The sequence below is a fragment of the Panthera tigris genome, chromosome A2 (assembly GCF_018350195.1).
Source record: "Panthera tigris isolate Pti1 chromosome A2, P.tigris_Pti1_mat1.1, whole genome shotgun sequence".
Lineage (NCBI taxonomy): Eukaryota > Metazoa > Chordata > Mammalia > Carnivora > Felidae > Panthera > Panthera tigris.
Window position 1 is genome coordinate 18,696,988 of NC_056661.1, and position 10,908 is coordinate 18,707,895.

The window sequence follows — 10,908 nt, forward strand, 5'->3', positions numbered from 1 at the left end:
TCCCAGGTACTTAGACGTTTATTCTCCAATGCCCAGCCTCCAGAGAGTTGCATGATGAATTTATAGCCAGTCTATAGTACACACCCTGAAGGCTGGGCACCATGGTCCCGGTTTTCCTTAAAATAATAAATAACACTGTGGTGAACATCTTAGTTTTCAACCTTTCCACTCAGCTTGGTGGCTGCAGTCACTCTTTCCTCTCAGTTCTGGCCTTGACAGGCTTGTACATACTCGGTGGTCACAAGTGTAAGTGGCCTCAGAAAGTAGGGACTGTTCTTACTTAACTAGTCCAGTGTGGTTGATGGGGAAGGGGAAGCTGCAGTCCAGGCAAGTGGGGATCTCAGAGGCAAGGCAGAGTGCAGGAAGCCTGGTCCCTGAGGTGTGGAAGACCACCCAGGCTCAGGGTATATGGAGTAGGGGACATCGCTACTAGCCTGACTGCTGCCCAGTCTCTCCCGCCCTCCTCTGCCATCATAACCCACCCAGTCCCGTGCCACTGCGCTGAGGGAGCCTACCTACCCAGGTTCTCCTGTCCACGGGAAGTTTTCTGGTTCTGGGTGCGGCCCGACCCCCATCAGGCCCTCTGCACCCAAAAGTTTTGGATGAGGCCTGGGGAGGTAAGATCCACCCTCTCATGATCCCCAGTAAGGTGCCACTGAGCAGGGCGGTTGAGGGCTGCAAGGACAGATAGCTCTTAGAGTAGGCCTGGTGGCCGATAAGCCCAGGCGACACCGGGAGAGCTCAGCATCCGCCCTTCTTTAACCCGCACCCCAGGGCTCTGCGCGCTCCGCCAGAGGAGTGCACCTCGGTCCTTCTCTCCGCATCTACCTGGGAGCCCCTCCAGAACAGGGACTGGTACCTGCTGGTGAATGTTTGCTAAGTAATGGACCAGGAGGAACAGTCAGCCCCAGGGCCGCGGAAGATGCCTGCTGGGGCCAGCTTCAGCCTCTACCTCGCCTCTCCTGGACACGCCCTCTTCGCCTTTTCGTGAATCCGACCCTTATTTGGCTCTGCCCCGTCCCGCCCCGCCCTTATCTTCAAAGATCTGTTGATCCGCGTCCCCCCACCCCCCCAAGGCCCTGTCCTTCTTAGGGCCCACCCCCGTCCGACCTAGCTTCTTTCACCTCACTGGCTATTCCCGACTCAGACCTCACCTCCTCGCTCGAGCCACGTAACTGCTCACAGGCCCCGCACTGCCTACAGACCGATCCTGTATTCCGTTTCCTAGAGCCAGCCCCTCTACTCAGAGACTTCATTTCCTCCTCTCCTAGTACCAGGTCTGGGATTTGGCCTCAGACCAGTTCGCCCTCCCGGAAATGCCTGTTCCTTTCCTCCAGATGCCTGCCCCCATGCTCCCGGACTCCCGGGTCCAAAGCTCAGACGACTCACTCACAGAACTCGCATCCTCACCCTTGAGGTTCCGCCCCTCTGCTTAGGGTCCTCGCCCATTCGTCAGAACCCCCGCCCCTCCCACTATGCTCAGTGGCTCAACAGGCGGGGCCGTTCCTGGCTCCGCCCCCCGGAGCCTCACTTCCGGGCGCCAGCACTCGCCGCCCCGTCCCGCCCCGGCGGCCGAGCGGTATCATGGAGCGCCAGGTGAGGGCTCGGCCCGCGGTGCCCGTGGCCCCTGCAGCCCGAGCCGGGCCTGACCCTGGTGTGTCCCCTGCGCAGGTGCTGCTGAACGAGCCCGAGGAGGCGGCGGCGCTGTACCGGGGTCTTAGCCGCCAACCCGCGCTGAGCGCCGCCTGCCTGGGCCCGGATGTCACCACGCAGTACGGGGGCCGCTATCGGACGGTGCACACCGGTGTGTGTATGGAGGGGAATCGAGTGGCAGGCCCATTCCGGGGCCGTGCGCTCGCGTGGAGAGAAGGGAGATGTGGAGGGCTTTATGCTTGACAGTGCACACGAGTGTGTGGGAGAAGACGGGGCTTGGAGAACGTGGACTTAGGGGTGGGAGGGTGCACCCCTCAGAGGACCCTACATACAGGTGTATGGGGGACGCTGCTCGGTGTGTTCTGGCATGGTGCCCTTGATTGCATGAGTTGAGCGTGTGGGAGTAGAATTCAGACCGGGATACATGGTGTGGGCCTTATAGGCTCACCCCCTCAACCTATCCCCTACACGTGCCAGGCTCCTGTCAAGTTCTAGAGTGGAGGTGGTGGCTACTGGGAGCAGTAGTGATTTCTCTCTTGACATGCCATCGGCTCAGGCCTACACCTGAGTTGTGGCCAAGTGTTGTCCATCCTGCATCCAGGATATCTGGAGACAGACTGGGGAGGTGGGCTGGGCTTTCCTAGGGTGGGGGCAGTGTTGAGAGGAGCCTGTACTGGGACTGGTCAGTCTTGTTAGCAGTCTCATGCCTGTCCTCACAGAGTGGACACAGAGGGACTTGGAACGCATGGAGAACATCCGATTTTGCCGCCAGTACCTGGTGTTCCACGACGGGGATTCAGTGGTGTTCTCAGGGCCTGCAGGCAACAGTGTGGAGACCCGCGGGGAGTAAGTTTGAGGGAAGAAGCTTGTGGGCAAAACCATAGCCATCTGCAAACCTTTTATGAAAGCCTTGTGTACCATGTGTCTTGGTGCAGGTAGGGCCCTGAAGGGAGGCCAGGAGCCAGGTTCTTGCCCCTTGTAAGCTCAGTAACATGGCCTGATAAGCACTGGAGGCTTTGTCCACATTTGGGCCCGGACTAGAGCCCATGGAGCTTCAGGGAGGCTGGGGAGAGTACAGCCTCTGCACCAGGCAGGAGAGGCAAGGCCAGCTGCCGTGGTGGAGCTAGAAGGGCTGCAGGGGCTGATGTGGAACCAAAGTGTCAAGAATCTTGTCTAAGAGGTTGTGATCAATAAGGGGGCAGGATGGGGCTATCACTGTATAATCCCGAACTGCTACCTGTGTTCTCTTCAGGCTGCTGAGCAGAGACTCTCCTTCAGGCGCCATGAAAGCTGTGCTGCGCAAGGCTGGAGGCACGAGCCCTGGGGAGGAGAAGCAGTTCCTGGAGGTGAGTCTGCATGAGACCAGGTCGTGGGCAACTGGGGGCTCAGTCCCACAGATGAGGTTCTGTTGTGGGGAGGGGGACAGGTAACCTGATGCCCAGATGTCCTCAGGTCTGGGAGAAGAACCGGAAGCTCAAGAGCTTCAACCTGTCGCTGCTGGAGAAACATGGGCTTGTGTATGAGGACGGTGAGACAGCTGGCTGGTGAGCAGACAGGGTGGACAGGAGGGGCAGCCATAGCCCAGGGCTCCCCCTGATCAGCCTTCCTTGCACCCAGACTGCTTTGGCTGCCTGTCCTGGTCGCACTCGGAGACACACTTGTTGTACGTGGCAGAGAAGAAGCGCCCCAAGGCTGAGTCCTTCTTTCAGACAAAAGCCTTGGACATCAGTGGCAGCGATGATGAAATGGCCAGGCCGAAGAAGCCAGACCAGGCCATCAAGGTGCTCGTGTTCAATGGCCAGTCCAAGAAGGCCCTTCTGGGCAGCCTAGGGCTCAGCGTGCTCCCTGCCCACATTGTGCCTGCCAGAACTGGTGGGGGGTGGGGGGGCGCTGGCTTCTAGGGGGCAGGCAAGACAGGCTGGGCATTGACTGTCTTGTGTTCTTAGGGGGATCAGTTTGTGTTTTACGAAGACTGGGGAGAAAACATGGTTTCCAAAAGCACTCCTGTGCTCTGCGTGCTGGATGTTGAGAGCGGCAACATCTCTGTGCTTGAGGGGGTCCCTGAGAGTGTGTCCCCTGGACAGGTTAGCACTGACTTGGCCTACCCCACTCCTGGAGTCTGGGGGGCCCTGCTTGAGCCACTGCCCCTTGTTCACACTTGCCCTGGGGTTTTGTTTACAGGCATTCTGGGCCCCTGGAGACACAGGTGTGGTGTTTGTAGGTTGGTGGCATGAGCCCTTCAGGCTGGGCATCCGCTTCTGCACCAATCGCAGGTGAGGAAGCAGAGCAGGACAGGGGGCCTCACAGCTCAGGCTGGTTCTGAAGCTGAGTGTCTCTCTGGTGGTTCCAGGTCAGCCCTTTACTACGTGGACCTCACCGGGGGTCAGTGTGGTAAGTGCTGGTGCCCACCTGTGCTTTGTTGACACACGCTGGCCTTGCCAGCCTGCATGATGCTCACATTTTCATCTGGTCTAGAGCTTCTCTCAGATGACTCTTTGGCTGTGTCCTCTCCCCGGCTGAGCCCAGACCAGTGTCGCGTCATCTACCTGCAGTACCCATCTCTGGTCCCCCATCATCAATGTAGTCAGCTATGTCTGGTGAGCTGGAGGTGGGCGGGGAGTGGTCAGCAAGAGGAAGGGATGGTGGATGAGAGCAGAAGGGTCAGCTTCATCTCCTCATGGGCCCCTCATGGGCACCCTTCTGTCCTGGGTGCTGTGATGGTGTGAGTTTTGCCTGTCTTCCCAGGGCCAGTCCCTGGAGGCTAAGCGTGCTGGCATGGGGGGGGGGGGCTTTGCTGTCAGGACTCACCACCTTGGAGCACCCTCTGTCTACGAGAATGCTCCTCCTTTTTCTTCTCATCGGCCAGGCTCTGCAAGGGGCTAGGATAAAGTGTGCAGTTAGAGTCTTAGTCCTTCCCCAAGAAGAGCTCTGGGCTCCCTGTGAAAGTCAGAGGCCCCTCCGGATGTCTGTCCAGGTCACCAGAAAGGAGATACATTGGGCTTGTCTCAGGTCCTCCCCTCCCCTGAGGCTACCCAGGGTTATCAGAGAAGAGGATGGGTACAGAGCTCTGTGCCCTCAGGATGCTGCCAGTCCCTTGGTGGGCCTGACCAGGGTGTTCTCTTGCAGTACGACTGGTATACCAAGGTGACTTCAGTGGTGGTGGACGTCGTGCCTCGGCAGCTGGGAGGTAAGGGGTGTGTCTTTGGGTGGATGCAGTGAAGCCTGCAGTTCTGTTTTCCCTCCATCTGTCATTTGCATGCAGGGCCAGCTGCCTCAGCTCTTCTTTCCTGGGTTCCGTCTGAAGTATCTGAAGTATCCCTCCCTGTTGGGCCAGCCCCATGACCAGCCTGCACAGGGAGTGGGGCCATCACCATAGGGAGCGGTTCTGATAGAAGGAAGTCAGCTGGACCAAAGCTGAGATCAGAGTGGCCCAGGCTGGCAGGGGATTTAGATGGTTTCATCCCCGTGCTGCATCTCCTCGGTAGACCTTATGTTTCCAGTGGCTGGTTAAATCCTCTGTTCCAGTGGGGTCTCAGAAAGTGCACTAGGTTGGAATGTCCTACTTGAAATGCTCCAAGCTCAAGGGTACTGCATTGTTCCACTCCCAGTCCCCACCCTAGGTTTGTCCCATCCAAGCCTTTGAGTCAGTGGGGTCTCTGGGTGGGTAGCTCTTGGCCAACAGGGTCTGGTCACAGTCTCAAGTGTTCACTGCTTTGTTTGGGATCCTGAACCATCCCAAGGACCTGAGGGGTTATAGTCTCTTTGTTCAGGACACCTGCTCAGTTCCAGGGGTCCAGTGAACAAGATATGTTGTCTTTATCTTCTTTTGGGGTTGCAGGGATACAGTGGTGGGGATCTGGTCTGAATCCCAGCTCTGTTCCTTATTAGCTATGGGTCCTTGGGTGGTGTCCTCACCTCTTTGAGCTTCATTTATTATCTGTGTGGGGATGGATCTGTGCCTCTTTATAGCATTGTAGTGAGGGTTAAATGAGTGATATTGAAGTATGGAATTTATTCAGCCCTCTTTGCCAGGCACTCTGCTAAACACCATAATGGACAGAAAGGTGTCATCTTGGTTGCAGCACTTGGTCCCTATCAGAGACCCAATAAGAGCAGTTCATAGGAGAGCCAGTGCTTTTCTTCCAAGCAGCTATGGTTTCTCTCAGAAGCTCTTGAACTCTGCCTCTCCTGGGTCCTCAGAGGTGTCCACCCCCAGCCCCCTCTCAGGCACCCCCTCATCACCTAGGGTATCCCCATGTGTAAGACTGCCATTCTGTCACAGCTGCAGGGGCCTCTTGTGAATTCCTCAGCAGCCCAGCCTGCCTCATAGTCTTGACCTCCCATACCTCCACTGCCAGATATAGCCCTCAGCCCTCCCATCTTTGCAGAGGACTTCTCTGGGATCTACTGCAGCCTTCTGCCTTTGGGATGCTGGTCAGCTGACAGCCTGAGAGTGGTTTTTGACTCAGCTCAGCGTAGCCGGCAGGTAAGGGGCCCTGTGTTGAGAGGCAGACTCTCTGACCAACCTCCAGGAGCCCTGGGCCTGGGGCATAGCATATGCACACTGCTAGCTGGAATTCCTAGCCATAAGGTCTTGCGAGTCCCTTCCCTGCCTGCCCCTGTCCTGGACTTACTTTTTCTTGAGGAGGCTGCTGTCTGCCCTGGTGCCCCACGACAGAACCCTTGGCCTTTCCTCCTGAGGCAAATGTGTGATTCCCCTTCTCCCAGGCATTTCCAGCTGGAGAACAAGGGGGCTGCCACTAGGGTGGGTCCCCAAACACTATACAGGGAACTGACAGAGATGGGACAGAGGCTTTCTCCCAGGAATTGGGTGGGGACACCTACAGTGTGCCAGACTTTTGAGTGTGATATCATTTGTTCCTCGTGCTACTTCAGGGGCTCGGAGGCATTCCTTGCCTTGCCCAGAGTCAGGCAGCAAGTTGTGATGGGGCTGGGATTTGAGTCCAGGCCTTCAAGCCACTACTTACTGCACTGAGGAGCTGTTGCCATAATTGCTTACAGCCCTGCCCTGGCCCACAGGTCCCTAAGAGAGGAGGTGGGAGAGGGACTCATAGGGCTCTTGGATGTGGTGCCACATGTGGGCTCCCCTTTGCTTCAGGACCTGTTTGTTGTGGACACCCAGATGGGCACTGTGACCTCCCTGACAGCTGGTGAGCAGGGCTGGTGAGCAAGCCAGCCAGGCCAGGGGTGGGACTGGGACTCCAGCACATGGGGCAGTAGTGGCACTCTGGGCCACTCTGCACCGCTGGCTGTTCTGCAGCCTTTACTGCATCTCTCAAGGACCCTGACCATGCAGAACCTTCCCAGCCAACAGACTGTCTCCCTTCTCCACTCTGCTCTGCACATCCCGGCCCTGCTTCCGCACACCCCTGCTCCTCAAACCTACAAAGTTTTCTCTTGCCAAGATCTGCCAGAGTCATCCTTCCCTGGCCTCCAAAACCTCAGAGGCGGCTCTGCCATCCCAAGGCCCATGAGGAACCCTGTGCTGGCTCCCTCATCTTCCTCTTATGTGGGCCTGTGACGCTGCCACTAAAATGTCTTTTGAGTTCTATGCCTGCCCTGACGATAGTCATTCCTCCACAAAGCTTTCAGAGTATTGTTCCTAAACTGTATCTCATGATACATTCCCTGCTTAAGAATCTCCTTGGACCCCACTGCCCAGAATCAGCAGCACTCCAACCCCCCAGGCCTAGCTGCCAGCCTTGAAGACTGTAGTCATTAAGTGGTGGGTGGACGTGCCATGGAAGTCTGTTGTGTCCCCAGATCTGGCAGTCCCTGGGCTTAGTTAGCATCTGCTGGATGAACAAGGGACTAAGCAGGAGGCTCGCCCATGGCTATGTGCAGTAGGGTGTCCTTTTGTGGGTGTCCCTTTGCTTCTCAAGGTAAAAGGGACACCTTGGTATACAGCCACCAGCCTGGGACCCTGGTTATGCAGGGAGTGGGTGGGAAAGGTGGTAGCATCTGCCTTCTCCAGGGGGGTCTGGTGGAAGCTGGAAGCTGCTGGCAATTGACCGGGACCTCATGGTGGCACAGTTCTCCACGCCCAGCCTGCCCCCAAGCCTGGTGAGTGTTGGTGGGCCCCAGACCAGGAGGTGAGGGTTCTGAGTAGGCAGAGCTCCCTAGGTCAGAGAACTGGCCTGAGTCTGACCATGGCTGGTTAGCATTTGAGAGACCAAGACGCAGGCCCAGGATGGTCCACAAGGTCTGGCACCCATTGGAACTACCAGGTGTAGGTCTGCTCTATAAAGAACAGGGTGCCTGGGAAAGTGGCCAATACTCTGACGTAGCAGAGCACAAGGAGACAGTAGAACCTAAAGGCTCAGAAGGGAGGTGTGTGCGTGTTTGTGCCTCTGTATATACCAGCTCACAACAGGAGTCTCTCTGGAGGATGTACCCTCTGGAGGTGGGTAGAAGGCCCAAGCATAGTGAGAGCTGCCCACCTCCCACCCTGGGCAGAGGTAGAAGGGCAGGGAGGCAGCCAGACCACCTATGACACACTCTTTCCCCTTGGCAGAAAGTTGGGTTCCTGCCTCCTGCAGGGAAGGAGCAGGCAGTATTGTGGGTGTCCCTGGAGGAGGCTGAGCCTATTCCGGACATCTCCTGGGCCATCCGGGTACTGCAGCCACCGCCAGAGCAAGAGAATGTGCAGTATGGTGAGCTGGGCCATGGCAGAGGGACACCTTCTCCAAGTTCCCCAGCACACGGCTTCTGTGGTCACCGTTCTTGCCTCTGGTCTCACATTGTGGGGTTTCTTGGGATTACCTCTAAGAGGTTTTCTGTTCCTCTTAGGCATGGTTATGGGGAATAGCCTCTGGGTATCTGGACACCTACTCTGGGTATCAGGGCTGGGCATCACCAGGCCAAATCCTCTGCAGTAGGGAAACCAAGGCTCAAAGAAGACAGGCCTTATTTGAGGTCTCTGGCCACCCCTCATCCAAAATGCTGTTCCAACTGATTGGGGTCCTTGACTAGGGCAGGAGTGTGACTCCTGGCGTCCAAGTGTCTCAGTGCAGGCTACCTTGGCCAGATCACTCTTCCAGAGGTCAGCCCCAGACCTGCAACTACAGCTCAGGAAGCCCCTGGGCAGCAGGACTGGCTCTGCTGACTGCTGTCTTTTCCCTGCAGCCGGCCTTGACTTTGAAGCAATCCTTCTACAGCCCAGCAACCCTCCAGATAAGACCCAAGTGCCCATGGTCGTCATGCCCCATGGTAGGCACCTGGTCTAGGAGCCCCTGCCCTCCCATCACTCGTCCTAGCTGGCTCTTTCACCCTCTGCTCCATGTCTGCAGGGGGACCCCATTCATCCTTTGTCACTGCCTGGATGCTGTTCCCAGCCATGCTTTGCAAAATGGGTTTTGCAGTACTCTTAGGTGAGTGAGCAGGGCGCTGTGGCAGTGGTAAGGCTGTGGAGGGTGATGGAGTGGTCTGGTTTGTACAAGCATCATAGGTACCACCCTAGTCTCCAGGCTTCTCTGCAGCCTGGACCTGGCAACCATCACCAGGAACTGGCATGGACCAGCCTCAGGCTCCATAGGGACTTCCATGGAAAGTGCTGTGGTCACTGGGCAACAGCCTCAAATCTCTTGGCCCCTTCGCCTTGACAGTCTGTGGTACAGCTGGCCTCAAAGCCTACTTCACAGATGGGTGAAAAGAGTGTCCAGAGGGCTGGGAATGTCCCTTAATCACCCTGTCTGGTTCCTCTCTGGCTTCCAGTGAATTATCGTGGCTCTACGGGTTTTGGCCAGGACAGCATCCTCTCCCTTCCCGGCAACGTGGGCCACCAGGATGTGAAGGATGTCCAGGTAGCAGGGGCTGGGGGGTAAACCGTTAGGGTGTGCTCCATTCAGCTGGGTGGGCAGCTGGCTGCAGCACACTCTGCCCCACCCTGTAGTTTGCAGTAGAGCAGGTGCTCCAGGAGGAACACTTTGATGCTGACCGAGTAGCTCTTATGGGTGGTTCCCACGGTGGCTTCCTCTCCTGCCACTTGATTGGTCAGTATCCTGAGACCTACAGTGCCTGTGTAGTGAGGAACCCTGTGATCAACATTGCCTCCATGATGGGCTCCACTGACATCCCTGACTGGTGAGTGTGCTCCACAGGTCCCTGCCCTTCTCTGTCTCACCTCATACCCCCATGGAGCCCCTACATGCTTCAGGGCTCCTGGGGCTGCATCAGCGCAGTCTCTTACAGGTGCGTGGTGGAGGCTGGCTTCCCCTACCGCAGTGACTGCCTGCCAGACGTCAGCGTGTGGGCTGAGATGCTGGACAAGTCACCCATCAAGTATACCCCTCAGGTATACATCCCTCCCTCTGCCCAGTGTGCTGCCAATCTGTCCAGAGCCTTGGGGCCCTGCTCACTACCACTCCCCACATCCCCAGGTGAAGACACCGCTACTACTGATGCTAGGCCAGGAGGACCGGCGTGTGCCCTTCAAGCAAGGCATGGAGTATTACCGTGCCCTCAAGGCCCGGAACGTGCCTGTTCGGTGAGTGCATCAGGACAGCCCTGGCAGCTGGTGGGCAGGTGAGCAGAGAGAGCCGTCCAATCTCAGACATTGCTGCCCGACCACTACAGGCTCCTGCTCTATCCCAAAAGCACCCATGCACTTTCAGAAGTGGAGGTGGAGTCAGACAGCTTCATGAATGCTGTGCTTTGGCTGCACACGCACTTGGGCAGCTGAAGCCATGCCTCCCTGCATGAGCTGGTTGGCATAAACCACACTTTCCTCTTGGAGAGCCCCAGGGTCTGGCAGATCGGCGAGAGGATTCCTGGGCTCTGGACTCCATGGATGGGTGAGCTGAGGAATGTAGGCTATACAGTCATAATAAATGAGGACACAGAATCTGGTTCCTGCTGGTACTTTGTACCAAGCCATCCCTAACTCCAGCCTCACCCTGGGGGTTCAGAGACCATAGGCTCTGGGTGTGGTAACCTTAAGGACCTCACCTACCTCCAATGTGAGAGGGAGGGGATAGTGAGAGGCTCAGCTGCTGCCTGTCAGGGCCAACTGGGATACTCCCAGGCTAGCTGTCTCTGCAGCAGCTCCTTCTGTTAGAAAACTGCCCTACACCACCCTTCTCTTACCACCAATTTGTCTAGGGAACTAGTGAGGCCCTGCTTTTCCACAGTGGCCACAGGCTAAGGTAGTCCTAAAAACCAGGTCTCCTAACCCAGCTATGCTGGGCTTGAACCACGTGCATACAGCAACTGATTTCCTAGCAGAGGCTAAGAAGC

General features: G+C 57.0%; 1 protein-coding gene across 1 annotated transcript; it reads left to right on the forward strand.

The window, feature by feature from the left end:
- Positions 1–1,530: 1,530 nt before the first annotated feature.
- APEH (acylaminoacyl-peptide hydrolase) lies at positions 1,531–10,847 on the forward strand. The gene is made up of 22 exons (XM_042978966.1): positions 1,531–1,596; positions 1,672–1,804; positions 2,373–2,499; positions 2,906–2,999; positions 3,106–3,181; positions 3,271–3,434; positions 3,600–3,737; positions 3,835–3,926; positions 4,004–4,044; positions 4,129–4,250; positions 4,780–4,840; positions 6,042–6,139; positions 6,773–6,824; positions 7,649–7,737; positions 8,189–8,327; positions 8,800–8,883; positions 8,964–9,044; positions 9,388–9,476; positions 9,566–9,756; positions 9,865–9,967; positions 10,053–10,159; positions 10,249–10,847. The coding sequence occupies exons 1-22, from the start codon at positions 1,585–1,587 to the stop codon at positions 10,352–10,354; spliced, it is 2,199 nt and encodes a 732-aa protein (XP_042834900.1). The 5' UTR covers positions 1,531–1,584; the 3' UTR covers positions 10,355–10,847.
- Positions 10,848–10,908: the final 61 nt, after the last annotated feature.

Bases quoted from the DNA above. Each gene is read 5' to 3' on its own strand.
- APEH (XM_042978966.1), top strand. The intron at 2,500-2,905 runs GTAAGTTTGAGG...TGTTCTCTTCAG, and splicing joins AGTGTGGAGACCCGCGGGGA to GCTGCTGAGCAGAGACTCTC. The intron at 7,738-8,188 runs GTGAGTGTTGGT...TCCCCTTGGCAG, and splicing joins CCAGCCTGCCCCCAAGCCTG to AAAGTTGGGTTCCTGCCTCC.